The sequence below is a fragment of the Zootoca vivipara genome, chromosome 3 (genome assembly GCF_963506605.1).
Source record: "Zootoca vivipara chromosome 3, rZooViv1.1, whole genome shotgun sequence".
NCBI lineage: Eukaryota > Metazoa > Chordata > Lepidosauria > Squamata > Lacertidae > Zootoca > Zootoca vivipara.
The window spans coordinates 77514468-77538732 of record NC_083278.1 but is presented as its reverse complement, the minus strand read 5'-3'; the positions used below and the strand labels follow the sequence as shown (position 1 = coordinate 77538732).

The window sequence follows — 24265 nt, the reverse complement described above, 5'->3', positions numbered from 1 at the left end:
TTGTTGTTGTTGTTGTTGTTGTTGTTGTTAAATTTCTATGCTGCCCTTCAGCCAAGGGTCACAGGGCTGTTTACAATATGGTTTTCATTGTATGCCGCCCTTTGAAATTTGAGATGATTTCTATGTTCAGCATTAGAAATGCAGATATATAAGCTAGGCACCAAATAGCTGTTTAAACCAAGGTTACAGTTGCCAAAATGGAGTGTCTAGTTTCCATTTTGGGGCAAGACAGTATCATGTCTTACAAGAACAGCATAGGCAGGAGAGCTGCATGATGGATGAGCTTTGGACGCTGTTCTTATCATTTAGTCCTTATGGTTGCAGAGATAACATGGTTGCAGAGATAACCTACCAATGCACATAGGCCAAATATAGTTTTCTAATTTTGAATCTAATGTTTTGCAGAAGGCTTTGCTCTGTATACATTTCTTAAACTTCAAAGTTCTTCCAGATCAAATAAAACCTAAATTGTTTTAAAGGGTTGTTGTTGTTTAGTCGTGTCCTACTCTTCATGACCCCATGGACCAAAGCACGCCAGGCACCCCTGTCTTCCACTGCCTCTCGCAGTTTGGTCAGACTCATGTTGGTGGCTTCGAGAACACTGTCCAACCATCTCGTCCTCTGTCGTCCCCTTCTCCTTGTGGCCTCAATCTTTCCCAACATCAGGGTCTTTTCCAGGGAGTTTTAAAGGGTATAGAACTCCTAATAAGTCTGAATTCACTATATGTGGTTGTCAGGGGAGGCTGGAGCTTTACAAGGCTTATCATTTCCTGTTTTGTGAAGGTGCCATTGTGGAAATTTTGGTAGTGATGTGTGAATACTATTCTTTCTCTCCTTCCAGTTTTGATGTTGTCTCCTCTCTTAGACACCCTATAAATAAGCCATTTAAGGTCTCTGAGAGACCTGTGGCTTTGCTACTCCACAGCCCAGGATAAAAGTGGAAACTAAAGATGTAAAACTACTGGAATGAAGAAGTTAGTTTTCCATGGTGTAGGATGGGTAGGCAAATATTGGGAATCAATAAAGCATCCTCTTTCTGTGAGGACTCCTGCTTACATAACAAAACTTTCCTTCCCTCTGCTCTCCCTACCCCCCACCTCAGTCCGCTCTGGATACTTAGGGAAAGTCCAGAACATATTTGCGAGGGGTGCATGGGGAGGAGGTAAAATGGACAGGAAGTATTCCGTGGCAGAGCAACATGCTGCAGCTCCCGGAGCGGAGAACAGGCGGGGTGTGGCTGGTACGTGTCCTGGGGGCGTGGCGCATTGCCTGCGGGGGTGTGACACTCGGCACGTTGACGGACGGAGCGGGGGCGTGGCATGTGTCCCAAGGTTGCGCGGCATGTGGTGCGTGTCCCAGGAGGGCATGGCACATGTCCTGGGGGGCAGCAATGGCACTTTCCCCCCAAACGGTACCCAGTGCGGTGCGCTTCCCCCCTCCGTATGGCAGTGGAAGTATTACTGCATGAATAGAAACCCTTGCACGAGTGTGACAACTTCAATGGACACAACTCATTGAAATTTACCCACTATTCTTTTGACTTTAGTTAAGAATATGAAGTAACATAGGGTGGAATTATAAAAGTTTGTAGAGAACACCACCCTTCTTTTCTAAACTCATGTATAGGACCCCCTTCTAATTCTCATGTGGTGATTAAAAAGGTGATTCTAAATTTCTAGATGTATGAAAAAGATAAGATAGGCATGGCAAATGAATTAATGGTTTAGTCTGCCAATAGGATGCTTTATGAATCTCTTGAACTTTTAAGGCATGACAGAAATGGCATGCTAGACCTCTATAAATATTGGCACTGTGGACTACTGCAAGGTAAATCTTGTCAGAAAAAATATGCCCAGTATGTTCACATAACTGGAAGGCTGTGCTTGCATATTTTTCTAGCTATTCAACCACGAACTTCACTGAACATTCTGTGTGTTTCTTGCACAGCACAGTTAAACTGGCTTAATTTTTTTAAAAAAAGCATTGTCCTCTTTTGTTAATTAGATAATAGAGTACAATCCTTAACTCTGAGTGAGTTTAGGATTGTACTCTATTATCTAATTAACAAAAGAGGACTATGTGCTCTTATCATTCCATTGAACACAATGAATTTCCTTCTAAACAAGAATGCTTAAAATTGCACTGTGTGACCCTTGTTCTGTGCTCACTTACCTGTGAATAAATCCCATTGAAAGCACCAGGACTTAGGAGGCACACATAGGGCTGTCCAATTATTTGCTCCAAATTATTAGTATTCCTGTGTTAAAATAATCATCCTTGTACTGGTTTACCTGTGCATTAGAATTGGTTACGAAATGGTAAAGTTTGGTTACTAATTCAGTAATGACTCCTTCAGCTACCACCTGTAAAGTCTCTGCAGCCCCCTTCTTCTTGAGGGGGCGATAGTGCTTGTGCTTTTTCTTTGAAAAATACATAATGCTGAAAGAAGTGCCAAGTGTGCTTCAGTTCAACACAACAGTGGAAATGTAGGGAAAGTGTTCCTCATTTCCTCTTTCATTTCTGTATGGTTTTTAAACCTCAGAACAACACTTGAGCAAATGAACAGAAAACTGGGAGAAATGATAACTATCTGGGTGGGAGACTGCAAAAGGAAAGTAGAATTACTGGCAGGAAGCAGGAGGGGGCTGGAAGTTGGATGACACAGGAGTTGGGGAAGAGAGGCTGGAGTAAGAAAGAGGAAAGGAGAAAGAAGAATATGAAAAACCAACGTGCGCTTTCTTTGGCACACACACTCAGGTTGGAGCCAGTAAAATGGATTCTCCTGAAAATGTGACAATTTTCTTTCAGTTGACTGAACAAAAAAAAATAAGAAACCTAGTATTTGCCAGTGCTGCCATGCCAGAAAACATGGATCCAAGGCGTGGGTTCTCATAATTTTTACAAGGAATATCTTCCAAAATCAAAATCACACTGCAGAAGTTGTGAATTTTCTTTGTGGCACTTTTGTCAATTCAAGTGGATTCATTTTAATTTGCTTGGTGCTTTGAGTTTTTGGGGTTTTTTTACAATCAAGCGGTGTATAAATTTTATGAGATATAAATATATTAAAATATAGTTAACATAACACACTGGTTCTGAACTAGTGTTTCAATATGACAGTTTATTAAAATACTAGCTGTACCTGGCCACGCGTTGCTGTGGCTCAGTCATGGGCCTCCTCCACTCAGCGTCCCCGTTCCCCACCCCAGCTGCATGACGTTGAGACACCCCTGTCTCTGGTCCCCCCGCCGTGTGAAGTCATCTTCCTCCCGCGTGACGGCACCCTGAGTGCTCTCTCTCCCCCCCCCCTTCGCACATGGGTTCTGGCAAATCCCCCCACCCATTTATCCTCCCGTAAGGCATGGGCCTCCTCCACTGTGTCCCCGTTCCCCACCCCGGCCGCACACCCCTGTCTCTGGTCCTCCTGCCACGTGACGTCACCTTCCTTCCGCGTGAGGGCACCTGCCACCACAACACATTCCTCCTCCCCAAAGGCATGGCCCACCTCCACTCAGTGCCCCCATTCCTTACCCTAGCCCCGCACCACACCCCGGACGTCACGACACCTCTATCTCTGTGGTCCCTCCCATCTCTCTGGTCATCTTCCCTCCAGCTCTCTATGCTCATCTCTGGTCATCTTCCACCCGTGTGATGGCACCCATCAACCCGACCCCCCCTCCCACCCACACACCCCATGTGCATCTTGGGCCTGGCCTGCTCCCCTGGCTGTGTTATGCTAGGCAATGCCATGCTATTGTCATGTCACAGATAGTCTGCAGCCAATGGCAGCAGCTGATGCATCCTCAGTTGTGCTGCTTTGACATGTTTTTCTAGAAAACATGTTCTAAATTGTCACAGGTGTGACACCTGTCCAATCTAAGTATATACAAACATTTGCGTATTCAAATGTGATGTTGTGTCCAAATTTCTTTTTTTTAAATCAATTTTTATTAAATTTTCACTTACAAATCAATCATATCAAACCAATTATTCCAAATTATACAAATATATATCTATTAAACCAAATATTATGCCAAATTATAAAAATTTTGCTTCCCCATGCTTCAAATTCTGAGGGTTCTGAATATTGATAGTTGCTGCCATTCTAATCAAAGTTCCAAGTTCTTTCCAGTCATTTTAATCCAACAGTCCAGATTTTTTCTAACAGTTCTAATAATATTGTTCTCTTCCTCTTATCACAGCCTCTGAAATGTTTTCAAGTGAGATTTACCACAAAGCCTATGTTTCTGTGAGGATTTTTCTGTCCAGCTTCCCCATGAGTCCTTGCATTCTTTTTCCAGACTGGAATGTTTTCCAAGCCCCACCAACTGTTTATCACGGACAGACGCCATCTTAAAGATCCAATAAATCATAATTCCTCTGGTTGCAGATTCGCAGTCTTTCTGGGCAGGGTCAGCCAAATCCAGATATTAACACACATCTTATGACAAACCCATGGCTCCCCCCGCCCCTTGACTGCTCTCCACTCCCTGGCCTTCATTTTTAGCAAGCTCAATTAAAAGTGCGGCACAAGTCGTAAATCTTCTTAAAACTGTCCACAAAGAATTTTAACAAGCTCCAGTTGTTGATGTAACCACCTTAGGGAAGCTTTCATCTTACAGGCTTATCTAAGCAAATTCAAATACTCTATTGTATATATTTCAATGTCCACACAGTTTATATTTTTATAACTTCTCGCTTGTTCTAGGTACTTTAGACAGTCCATCCAGGGAAGGTGTTAAGTGTAATCTTGAAACATAAAAATAAAAGAGTTCCCTTTCTGTTCGGTCCATACAGTACTGTATTCTTTAATACAGTATTTCCTTGACTCTCTTGTGTCTCAACGGCTGAATTTTCTGGCAGTATCCTCCTCCTCTTCATTTGAAGCATGTCCATGAATTTAAATACAATTATTCCTCTTAAATCATGGACTTGTGCACGAACAGGGTGGCCTCCAGGAGTTCTGGCCCCCACAGGTGCTCGGCCCAGGCCCCCCCACCTCCCCCGAAGGGTCGGAGTGGGTTAAGGGGCATCAGCGGGCCAGCGGCCCCTCCCGGCATCCTAGGAGGGTAGGGAGACTGCCTACTCCCCAAGCAGCCGCCAAATTTCCCTGTGGAGTCGGGAGAGATGTTACGGGTCAGCCATTTCTCCCGACGAGCACGAGCGGAAGCCATGTTGTGTCCAAATTTCAACACAATCAGTCAAGCGGTTTCGGAGAAAAGTGGAAACACACAAACATGGCCTTTTTACATTTATATATATATAGATGAATGCTTTAGGAGTAATGAGGTATTTCATTGGTCAAAACAACTGACTGCAGATGACACACATAGTGAAGCTTAGTTTTTGCATTTATTTAAGTGAGATGAGCGCCGCAACCCCAGAGTCGTCCGCGACTGGAACTAACGGTTTATTTATAAATAGTTTTTGCATTGTGAATTTGATTGAACAGCTATGGGTGTATTTGTAAATGAAAATACATCTTGGAAGCAAGTTTAAATCACTGACCAATCAACTGTCAATACATTCAAGACTGTTAGTAACAGGTTTGAGATTTGTTGTTTATGTTGTCAAGTTAAGCAAAAAGTAGCTTGACTTGGTTTTATTCCAAGTAACAGACAAGAACAACATGTATGAAAGGCTTGATAGTTCAATCTAATGTGAGCTCTTAATAACTATTTTAAGAAAAAAATGAAGAATAATAAATCCTATCTTACCTCCAGGGAGGCAACAATGCTGGGCATACTGTCGTGGTAGATTCTGTGGAATATGATTTCCATCTCTTACCCAGTGGTATCATCAATCCAAAAGTTACGGCTTTTATTGGTAAGTGCTATTTTTCAAAATATACTGTACCTCTACAGTTTGAAGTCTTTTTTTAAAATAATTGTTTTATTGAAAAATTTTCAAATATAAAGCAGTAAGTGATACATAAAGAGAAAAAACAAAACACACAACTGTGTAAAGGAAAAAATATATGAATATATATTTAAATACCCTAACCCATACATTATTTTATAAATTTGATATTATTATCCTAATACTAATGTAAATATTAATAGCCTACTACATTTTGTATAAATTTGTTCCAAATATTCTTGTATTTATCCAAGCAGAGTCTATGTCTGTAAGCAGTGTGTTCATAGGTTGCAAGCCTTTTCATATGATCAGTCCACTGATTAAAGGAGATCATGTCTTTGTTTTTCCAGTTCATCAATATCAGCCTCTTGGCTACCATTAGAGTGCGTAAAATCCATTTTTGTTGTCCAGTTGTTAACCCCTATATCAGGTCCCTACTGCCCACTAGTGGGCGTTTCAGGATTCTAGGTGGGCGGTAGGGGGTTCTACGGCACAAGCTGAATCCTCCTTCCATTGAGCGCTGGTGGGTGCCCTCCAAAGTTGACATCCTTGCCCTCCTCCCAGTATTTTATTCAAGTTGGCACCCCTGCTTACTTGGAAGGGTAGGGTCACATCCAGAAGAGTTTAGTCTGATAATCTAGTCCAGGGATAGTCAACCTTTTTATACCTACCACCCACTAATGCATCTTTCTTGATGGTAAAATTTCCTTACTGCCCACCAGCGCTCGATGGAAGGAGTATTCAGCTTGTGCTGTAGAATCCACCCACCCACCCACCTAGAATCCTGAAATGCCCACTAGCGGGTGGTAGGGAACAGGTTGACAACCCCAAAGTGTTCAAAAGAATTTGAAGGAAGTCTGAGATTATTCCCACCGAACCTCTAACAGTAGGTCTCCCACACTAAAGGCTTAGTCTCTTGATCAATTGAATATCAGGGAAGGAGGATCCCATCAGAGGATCTCTTATTAGTCCCAGTGAGGAGGACACACACTGAGTTGTTGTTTTTTAGTCAACCGTGGGGCTACTAGACGTGTGTGTGCATGATCTGATTTGAGTACAATGTATGTGTTTGCAAATATATTTGTATTCACACTTCAAATATAAACTCAAAAAAAATCTTAAATGTACTGTATGCATAAAAAACAAAATATGTATAGTGACTCTGTTTCATTTCATTCTCTCATATCCCTCTCCCAAGACTATTTGCCAATCATCAGTTTATTTCTGATTGGACTAATCATTTAAGGTGCATCTCTCCCCCCCCCATCCAATTTCCTGGAAATAATTACTAAGCATTATGGATAGTGGACAAAGTCAGGCTCTCGAAACACTCCCCCCCCCCCAATGAAACGGATATCATTAGCTTGAGGATAAAGAAAATGAACTTTTTTCTGTAGTGCCCTAGTGAATAATGTTGCTGTTGGCATTACCTGAATTCTTAGGTCAGCCCACCAATATATTTAGCTTTAAATAACTGTGCCAGTCCTTGCAAATCTACTCGTGATGCAAGGAGTAGAAGTAGAATTATTATTGTCTCATCTCTTGGACATTGGATATCCACATATGGGCATGTCATCTGCATATGACCCACACATGAAAAATCCAGCTTGTATTGACTCAAACTACGGTACACCATTTGTATCCAGCATGAAATGTAGGAATTAACCATTCAATTAGACCTTACACATACTGAGCTTCTCTGAGTGTCAACATGCAAAAAATTAAAAAATTAAAATCTAATCATGAATGGTTAGGAAGCAAAAGACATTAGGGTTTTGTCTTTTGAAGTCAAAAGTGCGGCCAAACTGAGCTGATTGGAGTGCACCAGAGATTTTCCTGCAGGCAGCTCCCTCTTAATACCCCGACCAAGCCGAATTGTCCTCCCTCTGCATCGGCCAATGCCTGGGGAAGGCAACCCTGTTTAGTACTGGGTTCAAAGCTTCAAAACTATGCAAGGGGACTTTGTCCAAGACATGCCCTTAACGACGTCAGCTGTAGGGCAGATGGGTTTGGCTTGCCCAAAATGGCCTCACAAGTCAAATGGGCCAGACATTCCCACCCCTGAACAAGATACAGGGTTAGGCCCATATAATTGTGGGAATTCAGTAGAATTACCTTAGTTACCAAGTATTGGTGGTAGTATGCCAGAAAACCTAGAAACTCGTAATTTCACTGATGTGACTGCTGGCTAAACCATTGTGCCTAGTTATGAGCAATAACTCTGACAGTTCTCATTGGTCAATAAATATGTCCAGTCATTAATACTCCAAATTTTTAAGATTATATCCAATGGATGCTTATTTTAGTGGAAAAAGGACGCGGGTGGCGCTGTGGTCTAAACCACTGAGCCTCTTGGGCTTGCCAGTCAGAAGGTTGGCGGTTTGAATCTGCATGATGATGGTGAGCTCTTGTTGCTCTGTCCCAGCTTCTGCCAGGCTAGCAGTCTGAAAGCACACCTGTGCAAGTAGATAAATGTGGTTGGAAGGTAAACGGTGTTTCTGTGCACTCTGGCTTCCATCATGGTGTTCCGTTGCACCAGAAGCAGTTTAGTCATGCTGGTCACATGACCCGGAAAGCTGTCTGTGGACAAACACCAACTCCCTTGGCCTGATCCCCCCCCCGCCCTACTACGCAAATATTGGCTGCTTTCAGTGCCTTATACATGTGATTACAAAGCCACCATTGGATTGAAGCCCTAGACCAGGGGTGTCAAACTCAAATTCATCGGGGGCCGCATCAGCAGTTTGGTCATCCTGAAAGGGCCGGTTGTATCTGTAGGACTATGTGTCCACTCTTTATTATCATAAATTATTGTCACTGCATTCAATTATTACTGTTTTTTGTAATAATGTAAGTAATAACTAGCTCTGAAAGCAGAAATATAGTCAGAATAACGGCAAGTAGATATTCAAATGTACAATTATTGTACAATTTATTGAAAAATGATTTTTGGTAACTGCACTGGGTGGTGGAGGCTCGCTAGGGTTTCATGCAGGACCTTTGCAGAGCTACTAGTACCTGGAGATGCTGGGGTCCTTCTGCATGCAGGACAGATGTTCTGCCAGTGAGCCACCACCCTTCACCAAAGGGACTGGCTGAGGTTGACTCACTGGAGCTGCTCTCCTGGTTCCAGGGTTTAAGGGCCAGAAGTATAAAGCAGCATCCTATGTTTCTGAGGAGAGGGAGAGGGAGAGGGAGGGGAGGGAGGGAGGAAGGAAGGAAGGAAGGAAGGAAGGAAGAAAAGAGGGGGGGAGAGAGGAAGGAAGGAAGGAAAGAGGGGAGAGAAAGAAGAGTAGGAAATCAGGAAGGGAATAAAGAAGAAAAGAAAAAGAAAGAGGGAGAGAAGATGGAAAGGGAGAAAGAAGGAAGGAAGTAGAGGGAAAGAAAGAATAAGAATGAGGGAGAGGAAGAAAGATGGGAAGGACGGAGGAAAGAAAGGAAGGAAGGAAGGAAGAAAGAAAGAAAGAAAGAAAAGAGGGAGCAGGAGGGAGAGAGGAAGGAAAGAGGTGAGAGAAAGAAGAGTAGGAAAGAAGGAATAAAGAAGGAAAGAAAAAGAAAGAGGGAGAGAAGACAGAGATAAAGAAGGAAGGAAGGAGAGGGAAAGAAAGAATAAGAACGAGAGAGAGGAAGAAAGAAAGGGAAGGGGGGGGGTCGCCGCCTTGATTCAGCGCCAGAAAAGAGCGTGAAGGGACCCAGGGGCAAAAAGCATTTCCCGTGCAGCGTGCGGCAGCGGGTGTCCGTTTTAGGAGAAGTGCGTAAAGCCTCAGAGTTGCACGTTCATGAGGCTGAGCCACTGCTGAGCTCACGTTCATGAGGCTGAGGAGGAGGAGGAGGTGAGGCAAGAGGAGGCGGCGGCTTGCCGGGTCGGTGCCCGGCAGCACCGTGCGGAGAGTCCTGAGCCTCTGGGACGCAGCAGTGCTCTGTAGCACTTTGAATCCTCCTCCTCCTCCACACGGCGCTGCTGGGTGCTTTGTCTGTGCTTCAGCAGCAGTAGCCGTTTCCAGGCGCCGAGCCGTGGCGGGAGGAGGAGGATTCAAAGTGCTACAGAGCACTGCTGCGTCACAGAGGCTCGGGACTCTCTGTGCGGCGCTGCCGGGCGCTGACCCGGCAAGCTTCCTCCTCCTTCTCCTGCTGTGGCTCAGGGCGCTACACGCAGCGCAGCTCTGGCCGCCTTTCTACCCCCCCGCCCCCAGCTGTTTGTCGGCGCTTTGTCAGCGCGGCGCTTCAGCAGCAAGGTCCTGCTGCTGGGTCCCGCTGGCTGGGGCGCTCGGCGGGCCACATGACGAGGTCTGGCGGGCCAGATTTGGCCCCCGGGCCTTGTGTTTGACACCTGTGCCCTAGACTTTAACTGAATTGTAAGTAATATAATATATATATTAGTATTTAAATGCCTTTCCTTTTTGCAAAGTCAAAATTGGGAGTTTTGAGACTTTTAACCTTCTATTCCTCATTGAACACTCTCTTTTCGTGCTTTCCCCAGGAAATGGTGTGGTAATTCACTTGCCAGGATTGTTTGAAGAAGCAGAGAAAAATGTTAAAAAAGGGAAAGGTAAGAACAACTAAGGTATTGTAGGGAGATGGCAAGGATTCTCTTGCATTGGTATATAGCAGAACTTGGTAATTACCAATGTGTTTTTGCTCCTGAGTTGCCTGATGGTACTACTTGGTGCATTGAGGGGAAAACGTAACCAATTCTCAAAGATTTATTTCTTTTGTTCATTTATTTCTATTTAACACCTTAAAGTAAGTGGTGTTTACAACACTTTAAAATGCAAATACACACTGTATATAATTTTAAAATTTTCAGTGACCAAGAATGTTGGATTAGTGTTCAAATTATCTAAATGCACCACTTTTTAAAAAGCTACATGGTGAAATAGAATTTAAATGGAAGAAGTAATAGTAAATAAATATCTAGAGTTTTTATTGCGAGTTAGAGTGTTCATAAGCCAATGTTTTATATACTGTAGATCCATTTTCAATGTATTGTATGTTTGAGACAAATAGCAATGACTGAAATTTGTTTGGTTTTTCCAAGATACATTGAGTTAGTTTTGTAATATTTTCTAAACTGTCTCTTCATTCAACTGATCAAATTAGGCTGTAATCCTTTGCACACTTACTTGGGAGTAAGTAAGTAAGTACTTGGGACGCGGGTGGCGCTGTGGGTTAAACCATAGAGCTTAGGGCTTGCCGATCAGAAGGTCGGTGGTTCGAATCCCCGCAATGGGGTGAGCTCCCGTTGTTTGGTCCCAGTTCCTGCCAGTTCAAAAGCACGCCAAAAAGTGCAAGTAGATAAATAGATACCACTCCAGCGGGAAGGTAAATGGCATTTCCGTGCGCTGCTCTGGTTTGTCAGAAGCGGCTTAGTCATGCTGGCCACATGACCCGGAAGCTGTACGCCGCCTCCCTTGGCTAATAAAGAGGTGAGCGCTGCAACCCCAGAGTCATTCGTGACTGGACCTAATGGTCAGGGGTCCTTTACCTTTACCACCAAATCAGTGGAATTTACTTCTCTTTAAAAATGCATAGGATTTTGTAGTTAGCCATTAAAAGGAACTGATTTCTAAATGTGTTTTCCCCCCCATATTTTTTGTTGCTTTTCAAAGGATTGGAAGGTTGGGAAAAAAGATTAATTATATCTGACAGAGCTCATATTGGTAAGTAAAAAATATTTAAAAATATTAAATGATTCAAAGTGTTTTTTTAATCTCTAGCTCTGATTTGTTTTTCATTTGTAAATATCTAGCAGTAGTATAGGTTAGAATACAAAGGGCTGTGGGGGAATGTTCCATGCACATAGTGGGGCCTTTGGTTGTGCCCACTTCAAATGTAGACTCCCCCCTACATTATTCAACATGAGAGAACAGCACAATAGAATACAAGTGATTGTCAGTTCCCAAGGAGGTCTGGATTGTCAGCCATTTGTTTCCCCCTTTTGGTTGTGCATGAAAACTCTAATAGACAGGGTTCTAAAGCTAGCTTTCTGTTATCAAATACTGCATTGGCTATCAAAGTGGAAATCAAACTCTTAAATAAGAGGTGTTTTCTATCTAAACTGGTAATTGTTTTATAGTAAATGTGTTCTTCCACAAATGAATGTTTATGTCAAGAACTCGTCAAGATGAATGATTGGAGGATCATCATATTTATTGCCTTATGTATAAATAAATGTGCACTATGTCTTCTATACTGTATACTAATGCAATTTATACCAGGGGTGACCAAATGGCAACATGAGCAACATCTAGCCCAGGCATCCCCAAACTTTGGCCCTCCAGATGTTTTGGACTACAGTTCCCATCACTCCTGACCACTGGTCCTCTTAGCTAGGGATCATGGGAGTTGTAGGCCAAAACATCTGGAGGGCCGCAGTTTGGGGGTGCCTGATCTAGCCCAAAGCGTGTCTTTATCCATCTACCTTTTTGGTGTTCCATCAAACAAGAAATGCAAGGGAGGAAGTATCTTGGCTTTCTCTTCTGCACATAAAATGATTTCTACTGCAACCATCAAAGGTCTAGCAAACTCATAACAGATGAAGATGGAGGACATTTCCTTAATCTATCCAGTTAAGCTGATCAGGAGACAAGAAAGCATTGTGTTACCCTTGGATTGTCCCCTCCTGTGCTGCAAAACATCAATGAATAGCTTGGTTCTTAAGTAGTTTCTCAGGAACAATTCCCCCCTCCCTGCCTTAAAACACTAGCAACTGCTTTTGTATCACAGAGATTAACCAGTTTAAACAAAGATTGTTAAGCAGTGAAAAGTTACCTAATATTGATAAAAGCAGGGTATGTTAAAACCAGTCTTTTCACTTAAATGTTATGAATGTGTTTCCACTTCAGATAATTGTGTGTTTATGGCCCCTTTCAACACATGTGGCCATTGACAAATGCAAATGTTTTTGAACAGAAATGGTTTGACTGACATCTCTTGAGTTGCAGCATACTGTAGTGCTTTATTGGCATACTTTGTTTGCCTTGACTTTTGTCTTCACTAATTGAAGTGCTTTTTCTAAAATATTATTTTACTAAACAGCTGTATTTTCTCCAGGTGCTTGTTACTTAAAGTTTATATATCTAGTGCAAATAATGATTTCCAAAATACTTTGGCATACATTAATAAGAAAAAATAGCTTACTTTAGTTTGGTACTTCATGCAGGTATTAATACAACAGAGTTCATTTTGTACCCTTCAAATTCCTAGTATTTGACTTCCATCAAGCTGCTGATGGCATCCAGGAACAACAAAGACAAGAGCAAGCAGGAAAGAAGTATGTTGTGTATTGTCAAATGTCTTAATTGTAAATACTGGAAGAAAATTTTGAGTGACAGGGAGGGCATTTCAGCCAATGCACTTCCAGAATCTATTCAATAGAGTGTGCTGTTAAGAATGCTTTGCAATAAGAATCTTTCTTAATGTTTTTGCAAGGAGGTCTGGGACACCTGTACGTTCCCACTTACTTGTACGTACTTTAAGACATGTGAGTCAAGGATTCAAAAGTAGTTAGTTTGTTTTCAACCCGAAGGGCGCAACAAAATTCTCTTCAACTTTAGAATACACTTAAGACGTAAGTTTTTGCACAACAGTTTTGTTCTTAAATTGTAAGCCTCAATACCTTTGCAGTTCACTAGGATTTTTTTTTTGCAGAGTATATATTAAATTCCAAGTAGCCTACCCGCAAAACTGTTGCTCTTTATCACTGATGTGAATCTTGTTCTTCAGCAGAAATGGGAAATGTATCTGAATCTCTGGGATCATGTTACAGCATAATGAGTACAGAACATTTTGGGTGTCTTCCAGAGATTCAAGGCTCTTAAGCTTTGTTACCTAATGTGTGTAATGGTGATGTCATGTGATAAGGTTATGATGAATGAATTAAGGTCAGAACTAGGAAAATGCTCGTGTGTGTGCTTTCTATTTTTCCACGCCACACTGATCCAATGAAATGATAGTGGTATGATACTGAATGATATCTGGGTTTTGGCACATTTGATTCCTTTGTACATTCAGAATTAGATTGGTCATGGGCAAAAGAGGAAATATTCTTGGCCAGGATCCTGTCAGCCTGCCCTAGGGTGCGATTTGTTTATTCGCTATGTATCCTTCCTCAATAATGGTGACAGTGCTAAATCAGTAGATCTAAGGGTATCCCCTCCCTTGGTATATTCCTAGGCACTAGTACAACATAAAGATGTTGGTTTCATTTCCATCCATGCAGTTAGTATTTTTTTAAATTGCACAGCTAATTGTTTTTAAAAAGGGGAGAATCAAACTTGACATATTGCCTTTTGCGAATATGGATGGAATGGGGAAGTATTGAACTATTGATAATGTCTTCTTAAAATAAATCAAAATAGCACAAACCTGGCTCCTGCATTACCTCAAGAGTTCTATGGTTGTCGTTGATACTTAGGAATAGTATAGCAAATGTACTCTAGAAGTCTAGGTTGTTGCTCTACTTTGACAGGGAATGAACCTGCTGCATTAATGATAGTGGCGCTTTTAAGGAAAATGTTCTCCTTTTGTGAAAGAGTTGGTTGTGCTGTTAACATTTTCCATTTTACAGAACTTGGCCTGTCTGTATTGTAAATTTGCATATTTGAAGTTTTGCTAGTATCACAGAATGTGATATAGACAAAACAAAATCTGACTGGGTCACTGTATGAGACTCATAACAGGCTGTGTTTACATTCCTCTCCATCACCCTTTTCCTCTGTGATTTGTTTACTCTTAACATTGCAAATCTCAACCTGTCCTACTTCTTGATTGATACCATTGGTCTGTTTTGCAAATAATGCCTAACCATTGTTTATTAAACCTTAACTTAGTCTTGTGTGAACCTCCCCAATAGGTTAGCTATGGTTTGTTCACTGCCATCAAATCACAATCTGTAATCATGGTTTATTGATGATGGCTTATGAACCTTGATTTAAATTATGGCTTGCTGTTACATATGAACCCAGAACCCTTCTTAACAATGGTGTATTTGCTCATCCCACCCCAGATTTTCACCAGACTACTAAAGGCTTGAGGCAAAAGCAGCTGGAAAACAAAACAAAAATTTGGAAAACATTCCATGGTTTGTTTGATCATCTGTGGGACAACTTGTAGTTTGTTAAACCAATTGTTGGAGTTGTCTTAAGACCTCTTGCTATGACAGAAGGACTAGTTAGCCTTGGTTCAGGCAACACAGTTAGTTCTAAGACAGGCTTTACAGTTAGGCATCCAATATCCTTGATTCATAATTTGCCCAGGAATAGGTTTCCTCAATTCTATGGGCTTTTTAATTGAAGATTGGCGCAGAGCAGTTTTATAGCCTTTGGGTGGAGATAGGCTAACGGTTTATCATGTGCAGTGGCCAATCCATGCTGAGAAGAAAAGTATAGTGCAGGTCATATAACAGCAAATAATGAGCTCCTTACTACAAGTAACCTTGGTCTAAAGGCATAAACTATTCTGACCACATTGAATGATAGTGTTGGTATTGTCTCAGATCTCAGCTGTGTTCCACCACGTTTGAGATATACCCTGTATGTTGCTTTACTTTTAAGTAAGCTCTTCACTTTTAGCATGCTAAGAGTCACACCACTACAGTCTCTGTTAAGAAAACTCATTGAGATTTGGACAGAAGAAATGCATATGAAATACATATAAACAATGTGATAATATGTTCATTCATCCTTTAAGGTAAATACTAAATAATGTTTAGACTGTAGCTTTTTAAGTACTTTGTATATCAGTATTACAAATAACACTTCTGAGGATGTTTTGCACCACCTGCCAGGATTCTGTTTCTTCTTAATCTTCCCTCTTCTCCTGGGTGCCCACTGGGGGAAATGTTTGACCTCAGTGAATGATAATTTTAAACTACCAAGTATGTACAACAGACTTCCAGAGTAATTATATTTTTAGAAACTTAACAACAACCTAGTTGAATTATAGTCACAGATTGTGTAGTATGTGTATGTTTTTTATTTTTGTGTTTTAAAGCTTGGGAACTACAAAAAAGGGAATTGGTCCAGTGTATTCTTCTAAAGCAGCTCGAAGTGGGCTCAGAATGTGTGATCTAGTTTCTGACTTCAATGAATTTTCAGAAAGGTAACCACTTCTCTAGAGTAATGTAAATATTTCAGATAAATTTATTACTAGGGCTTGTATATTCTGATTTTCATATTCTAAAAAATCCCTTACTGGATCTCTCATTTGTGAGTCTGTTTTTGTTTTCACATTTGTAAAATTAAAATCTTTATCAAGTTTATTTAAAAAATGTTGCAAGCATAATTTATTTGTACTTTTTTTACTTTTTAGATTCAAAGTGTTGGCCAACCAGTACAAGTCTGTTTACCCTACCTTAGAGATAGACATTGAAGGAGAATTGAAAAGACTGAAGGTAAACTATAGGGGAGTTGTGAATTATTTGCCTATATATATATGTATATATATACAGTGGAACCTCGGTTTACGAACACCTCGGTTTACGAACTTTCGGTTTACGAACGACTGTAACCCGGAAGTAAGTAAACCGAGGTGTCCAAGGCCTACGGAGGCCTCCGCGAAGGCCTGAAGACTGGGCCGCAGCTGCGGAGGCACTCTTATGGCTCCGCGAAGGCCCGGAGCCTTCCGCAGCTTCGGAAGCACTCCCAAGGCCTCTCCCTCCCCCCCCCCACTCACACGTTTCTGGGCCTTTCCTGGCCCTGGGGCTTCGGGCAGCCAAGCGTCCTTGGCGCGAGGATGTGCCTCGCAAGGTCCCTCTCCCCTCAGTTCTTCTTGTTTGGAGTGGCGGTGGCGGCCTTCTCGGCGGGTTCCAGGCTCCCCTCGCCCTCTCCTCTGGTGCACCGGAGTTCCACTGAGCATGTTGCCCTAGGCCACGGGGCTCTGGGGCTCCTCCCGGCCAATGGCCGGGTGCCGATGGTCGGGCGCTCTGGCTCCGATCCCGGGCTTGTGCATTCGCCGGGGGTGTGTGACGACCCCTCAACTGAGCCACTGGGCTCCCCAAGCTCCCCCACTTCTCGTGGGATGGCGGCGGCGGACTCCGCGGCTCGGGGCCGCTTGGAGGGCGCGGACATGCCGGCTGCTTTGCTGGATGTCGGGAGCGCTTCCCCCGAGCGGCCTCGAGCCGCGGAGTTCGCCGCCGCCGCCACATCCAACAATCCACCTCTCGTGGGGCGGCGGCGAACTCCGCGGATCGAGGCCGCTGGGGGGAAGTGCTCCCGACATCCAGCAAAGCAGCCGGCGTGTCCGCGCCCCCGAGTCGCGGAGTCCGCCACTGCTCGTGCGGTCGCCGGGGCTGCTCGGGGGCGTGGACACGCCGGCTTCTTTGCTGGATGTCGGGAGCGCTTCCCCCGAGCAGCCCTGAGTTGCGGAGTCCGCCACCGCTCGTGCGGTCGCCGGGGGAGGGGTGGCGACCCCTCAACTGAGCCCTGGGTTCCCTGAGCTCCCGCACCTCTCGTGGGGCGGCGGCAGTGAACTCCGCGGCTCGAGGCCGCTGGGGGGAAGCGCTCCCAACATCCAGCAAAGCAGCCGGCGTGTCCGCGCCCCCCGAACAGCCCCGGCGACCGCACGAGCGGTGGCGGACTCCGCGGCTCGGGGCCCCTCGGGGGGCGCGGACACGCCGGCTGCTTTGCTGGATGTTGGGAGCGCTTCCCCCCAGCGGCCTCGAGCCGCGGAGTTCGCCGCCACCGCCCCACGAGAGGTGGATTGCTGGATGTCGGGAGCACTTCCCCCGAGTGGCCTCGAGCCGCGGAGTCCACCGCCGCCATCCCACGAGAGGTAGGGGAGCTTGGGGAGCCCAGTGGCTCAGTTCAGGGGTCGTCACACACCCCCGGCGAACGCACAAGCCCGGGATCGGAGCCAGAGCGCCCGACCATCGGCACCCGGCCGTTGGCCGGGAGCAGCCCCAGAGCCCCGTGGCCTAGGGCAATGTGCTCAGTGGAACTCCGGTGCAGCGGAGGAGAGGGCGAGGGGAGCCCGGAACCCACCGAGAAGGCCGCCACCGCCACTCCAAACAAGGAGAACTGAGGGGAGAGGGACCTTGCGAGGCGAAGAGCCTCAGCCTTATCGCCCTGCTGCTGCATTGTCGCTCCAAAGACGCTTGGCTGCCCGAAGCCCCAGGGCCAGGAAAGGCCGAGAAACGTGTGTGGGGGGGATTAAATTGCTGTTTTAGGGGGTGTTTTTCATCTTCTGGAACGGATTAATCCACTTTCCATTACTTTCAATGGGAAAGTTTGCTTCGGTTTATGAACACTTCGGTTTATGAACAGACTTCCGGAACCAATTGTGTTCATAAACCGAGGTACCACTGTATATATATACACACACACACACACACACACACAGAAGGATTTATCTTTGTATGTTTCTTCTGATAAAAATATAAAGAAACACTGCTTCTGACATACAAGCAGCAGTCAGTTAACTTGTGGCTTTAACTAGCAAATTGCCTGCATTAGGGTTATCATAAGTCAGAAACAAATGGCCCAGTAGCTTTATCACAATGGTCAGTTATTTACTGAATTAAACCTGTTTCCTGAATCTTACATTTCATGTAGAAAAGGAACCCTGTGGTCTTTTTATCTTTTAGAAGCTCATATTCTACATTGATGTGACAATTTTGCTGAGAACTAGTGTATAGCTTGGTAAAGGTTTGTGCCCTACATCAGAAAATCATTGGTTAAAGCCTTTTTGCATACAGTCATTCTTGTTATTGGGAAAATATATGGATCAAAACATATTTTCTCTCATACTATTGGAACTCAGGGTCACCCACTGAAACTTGACATGACCCTAACCCTGAACATCACAGTAACCTATGCCTGTTCAGCAATACAGACAATGCATAAGGCAGAAGCTGATTGAGATGTAATAGAGTGCTAAACTTCATGCCAGAGGACTAGACCTGTAAAGCTTTCTGCTCTTCAAAAAGTAGGCAGAACTTAGGAGGGATAGTCTGGCCCAAGGGAAATGGATAAAAGTTTCCCTGACACAGGTAGAATCACATGAGCAAAAATGGGGCAGGTGTGCTACCTGTTACCTTTGTTGCCCCATCATGCCTGACCTTGCTATTCTCCAGTCATTGCAGCAGGGAGGCTGTCATACTTATGCAGCCTCCCTGTGAGATTTAGAATTCTGCTTATGCAGGGCTCTCAATTTCACAAGGGGCTTACTAGGTTCAGCAGATGCCCCACTGCAGATGTTTGCACTCCAGCGTGTGGAGGATAATAGTTGTGAGCAACACAGTGAAGTAACTAGCACATTCATTTCTACTCTTCCTCTTACTGCATGAGAGGTACACTGACTGAAGTGGATTTGTAACAGGTCATGCAACTTCTGCCTTTATTGGGTTTCTTCCTCAGGAGCATCCACCTTGCTCTGTTCACAGACAACATGAAAACACAGTGCATAGCTCAGTTGAGGATTTTGCTGTCGCAAGGTGTTGCAATAACAGTGGTAGACAAATTTTGTGGAGCATAGGTCTACCAATGCTATTAGCTGTGGTAGCTAAATGGACACTCAAAATTCACAAATAGTGTATCCCTAAATAGTGCTTGCAGGGGGGACAATGAAGGGAAGACCTTTCTTCCTGCTCTCTTTGTGAGCTTTCTGCAGATATTTGGCAAACGTTAGATACAAGATAGTGGATTAGTTAGACTCTTGGTCTGATCCAGCAGGACTCTTAATAATTTTAACTTAAGAAAGAACTACTGAATGACATATATATGCTTTGTTCTTATGCACATTCTCCTTGAGACAAAGAATAGCTTAGAGTTGACATGGCTAACAAATAGCAAATGAAACTTTTATTTTATTACAAGACTAGAATAATTATTTGCCTGCCTATTTAGTAGAGTGTCTACAGTATGTTTTGAATATTGTAGTTTACTACATTCTAATCTCTAGTACATATTTGTCTTAGGGTTACACTGAAAGGCTCAAACCAATGGTGAGAGATGGTGTATACTTTATGTATGAAGCTTTACATGGCCCACCAAAGAAAATTTTAGTAGAGGGTGCAAATGCAGCACTACTGGACATTGATTTTGGTATGTATAAAGTCTTTTTTTAATCATAGTCACAATGTGTGAAGTATTTGTCACACATGTATTTGAAGGACTATGCAGAATACAGCTGTTTAAGACTGGTTACATTGTAGTCATTCTTGTACATTGAATTGTACATCTTGGCATTGAAACTATACCACTATTTTTAAGGATGTGTTGTCATTTTAAATAACAACCAGTGTTACTTGCTATACAATTACCTTTCAGTGGAAAGATGCAATGATAATCTTTTATATAATTGTGCTACTCTTAGTCCATTCCTATCTTCTCTTCCTTGCCCATCTGATACAGGAACTTATCCTTTTGTGACCTCATCAAATTGTACTGTGGGAGGTGTTTGCACTGGCTTGGGTATGCCACCACAGAACGTTGGTGAAGTATATGGAGTTGTGAAAGCATACACAACTAGAGTTGGAATTGGTGCCTTTCCCACAGAACAAGATAATGTAAGTATAGCATTAACATTAATGTGAGTTATTGGAGCAAAGTAAATGAATGTACATTTCTCAGAAATATTATTTAACACAGTGGTCTTCCAACCCATTCACACCTGGGACCCACCTTTAATCCAAATATGCATTTGGGGACCCATATCCTTTTTTTTTTTACCATATATTTGTATGGTGGTAGTGCTTTTGTTATGACCCACCTCAGAACAGGTTGTGACCCTGTAGTGGCTCCTGACCCATCAGTTGAAGACCAATGATTTAAGGTATGCATGGCTGTACTCTCCCAGGCATCAGATTCTGTATACCACATACCTTAAAGTGCTGCTGCTTTCTGTCTGAAATGTAAGTTTCTCAGTCCACAGATCTGCTGCCTGGGTTTATATGTGCTTTTAAAAGTTTTTTAACTACTGCTTATTCCTCAGTCCTGCAGAGCCTATATTTCTGTCGGAGAGCAAGCTGAATTCTGTTCTTGCTCATGAATCAGCAGCAGAATTGTTAACTAAGTTCCAGTTGCAGAATCTTTATTACTAGTGACGATGCACGTGAACCAGTTTGCCTTTTTGATTCCAAGCTGAATTAACAGGACTAGCAATTTAAGATTGCCAAGGATTTCAGAGCTTCACAAACAATAACTGAGCTACAACACTCCTGTGAGGTAGCAGGTAGGCATTATACAATGGAATCAACATGGAGTGTTGAGAAAATGGCCTGCTCAATGGTATTTTCACATTGATACCTGGCATTAAAGGTGGCTCCTGTACTTGTATCTTCATCCTTGTTAAAAGTTTTGTGCACTATGTGGGGTTGGAAATGTATATTTTGTTTTCTGTTGTCATTAAATTGTGTTTACATAGAAATGAACAATATTACTTCAGTGTATAACATGACTATATTCTGTTTCTTAGAAAATTGGAGAATTACTGCAGACACGTGGGAAAGAGGTTGGTGTGACCACAGGTCGGAAAAGAAGATGTGGCTGGCTGGATCTTGTGTTGCTTAGATACGCTCACATGATCAATGGATTTACTGCGTGAGTAGTTTGTAGTGGTAGCAAGTGCACCGTAATAGAGTACAGTATAATACTTTTAGAAACAATACAAAGTAATGGTAATGAAACTAACACCCTTCAAGTAAAGAACAATGTTTTGAAGACTCACTGTGAAACACAAAATGGTTTTTAAGGTCACAGTACTGATGTAATAATAATAATAATAATAATAATAATAATAATAATAATAAATATTATTATTATTTATACGCCACCCATCTGGCTGGGTTTCCCCAGCCACTCTGGGCAGCTTCCAACAAAATATTAAAATACAATAGTGTGTCAAACATTAAAAGCTTCCCTAAACAGGGCTGCCTTCAGATGTCTTCTAAAAGTAGCTGTTTTTCTCTTTGACATGTAAGACTTGCCAGCTGCCATGCTAATAACTATGATACCCCTTCTGGAAGAAAGTTATCTGATGTTAAATGTTCACAGTCTGTCTGTCTCTCTCGCTTTTATTCTGGAATTCCTGGGTTTAAAAATAAACAAATTTACTTCTCAAGATTATAGTTTGTATTTGTCTATACCTAACTAACACATCAATATTTTATTTTAAAACAGATTGGCTCTTACCAAATTGGATATTTTGGATGTATTTCCAGAAATTAAAGTTGGTGTTGCTTACAGAATAAATGATAAAATCATACCTCATTTTCCAGGTGAGTGCGTGTGATCATGTGTGTGTCCATACTATAAGTTTTCCTGTGGTATATTTAATGCTAGATGTATCCCCTCACTATAGTGTAGGTTCACTACTGTTGTTTTTATTGTTGCTTCTGTTATAAGTTATTCATCAACTGATATAAAAGTCACAAGGCAACTTGCAGTATGTAAAATGTCATTCGTACAAAATTACGGGAAATATTAAAACACAGTAAATAAATACTTAACAGAATCATAAAATAGTAGAGTTCGAAGGGACCTGGAGGGTTATCTAGTCCAACTCCCTGCAATGCAGGAGTCCTTTGCCCAATGTGGGGCTGGAACCCATGACCCTGAGATTAAGAGTCCCATGCTGTACCAACTGATCATACATTACACCTCAGAAGAGTAGTCAGAGTGGAATTCAACATTATACTCTTTCAGTTGTCCTGTCTGTGCAAGCATGGCAAATTGCCAAATGGAACAATCATCTTTCTCTCCCTCCTCCCCTCTTCCGTGGGATCTTCTGACACACACACCCTGAGCCAATTTTGGGGAGTGCAGAGGAGAAACAATGTTGGACAAGCTGAAATCATGATGCAAGGCTTCCACTGATGGAACTTGTTAGATGAATCCCCAAAATTTCTTCGTCAGAGGGCAAATGAGCAAATTTAGCAGGGGATCAAATACTCCCCCCCCTCACTCTATGTGGTATCGGGTGTTAAGACAGGCAGAGATACAGCTGCATTGGCTACTCTTACAGCCAATACCTGGATAAAGCAGGATTGAAATTTTGCGTGAGGAGTCAGCCTTGCTGTACTCCATGGGGAGTTTCCCTCCCCATGGACCAACTTTGACAGGTTCACCAACCTGTCATGCATGGTGGTGGAGATTACGATCTGGCCCTCTGGGCCCAAAAGGTTCGTCATCCCTGCTTTACAGGGAATCTGTCATTTCCCTCACAGTAGTTCAACTTCCTTTCCCTATATTTCACTTATGCAAAGGATTTTGGGATGGCTGTTTAAGTTGGTTACTGAGCTGTTTTGAACAGCCATACTTTTGTTTCTTCATCTTTTATTCCTTTGGGTGACTTGAGGTTGTAAAATTCGCTTATCTGAATGATTAAACAAGTCTGATATTATTGGCAACAGTAAAATTATCTGTGTTACACTGCTGGTTTTTTTTTTAATTATAAAGCAAACCAAGAAGTCTTAAATAAAGTAGAGGTTCAGTATGAGACCCTCCCAGGATGGAACACAGACATTTCAAATGCAAGGACTTTTGATGAACTGCCTGTAAATGCACAAAACTATGTTCGATTTATAGAAATGGAACTAGGAATTCCTGGTAAGCAAAGCAGTTTTTTTTTAAAAAAAAAAATGTTTTCAGGGATCTATTAGAAGCAGAAGTACTTCTAAGGAAATGCTTTGTCATTGAGAGTATTACTCATCACTATGTCTGTAACTGCCGGTTTGTAGACTTGGGTCTGTAATGCAAAACATCATAATTGGTAAAGTTGCTCTGAGGGTCTGTATACTGCTTCACAGTAGTTCATAATTTGTGTAGGTAGCTATTTCTAGAACTAGTCATTCCTATAGAGAGTCACACTCAGTGAAAGATAAATCAAGGAATCTGAGGTCTTGGCTTTCAAGCTAGTGACTAGTATGGATAACATTTCTGTTTCATTGTAAACCTGTTCACTTGTTTCCAGATCACTTCATGATCTTGAGTCCTGAAAATGAAATTGTTTTAACTTGAGACATTAATTTAAATAGATTTGGAAGAGCCTTTTGAATCACCTTGAGTAACTAGAGAATAAAATTCTGTAATTGCTGTTGTTGTTCTCTAATCAAAGTATTATTTTCTAGTTGTATGTGTTAGATTATGCTCCTAGCTTTGCTAAGTTTTTACTCATGATATTTCTGATATTTCGTCTTCTGCATTCTGGCTAGATGTCATTGTTAAAACTGAAAAAATAGAAATAATATTTAAAAGGGAGTGTTTTAGTGAAATATACTGAGCTTTTTTACATTATATCTTGAAAAAAATGCCAGTTACTGATTTGAGTAACCAATTATATAATGCTTTTCAAAATTGCTTGAAAAGCTTTGGCCTTGGGGGAACAGAATTACTGACATCAGGTAAATAACATTAAAGAGCAGGATATCACACAGTTAGCTTTAAGTAGCTGCATGACTATTGAAAAA

At 42.4% G+C, this 24265-nt stretch overlaps 1 protein-coding gene across 2 annotated transcripts in view; it reads left to right on the top strand.

Annotated features, from left to right (window-relative positions):
- ADSS2 (adenylosuccinate synthase 2) overlaps positions 1-24265 on the top strand; it is a 40455-nt gene that overhangs the window by 10553 nt on the left and 5637 nt on the right. The window contains exons 2-12 of one of the 2 annotated variants that reach the window (XM_035108344.2): positions 5724-5826; positions 10340-10408; positions 11469-11519; positions 13066-13132; positions 15853-15960; positions 16171-16252; positions 19775-19901; positions 20211-20365; positions 21274-21398; positions 21978-22075; positions 23256-23405. In XM_035108344.2, coding sequence (XP_034964235.1) covers positions 5724-5826; positions 10340-10408; positions 11469-11519; positions 13066-13132; positions 15853-15960; positions 16171-16252; positions 19775-19901; positions 20211-20365; positions 21274-21398; positions 21978-22075; positions 23256-23405 — 1135 coding nt within the window. The remainder of the gene's footprint in view (positions 1-5723; positions 5827-10339; positions 10409-11468; positions 11520-13065; positions 13133-15852; positions 15961-16170; positions 16253-19774; positions 19902-20210; positions 20366-21273; positions 21399-21977; positions 22076-23255; positions 23406-24265) is intronic. The other variant, XM_035108346.2, reaches the window with a different exon arrangement.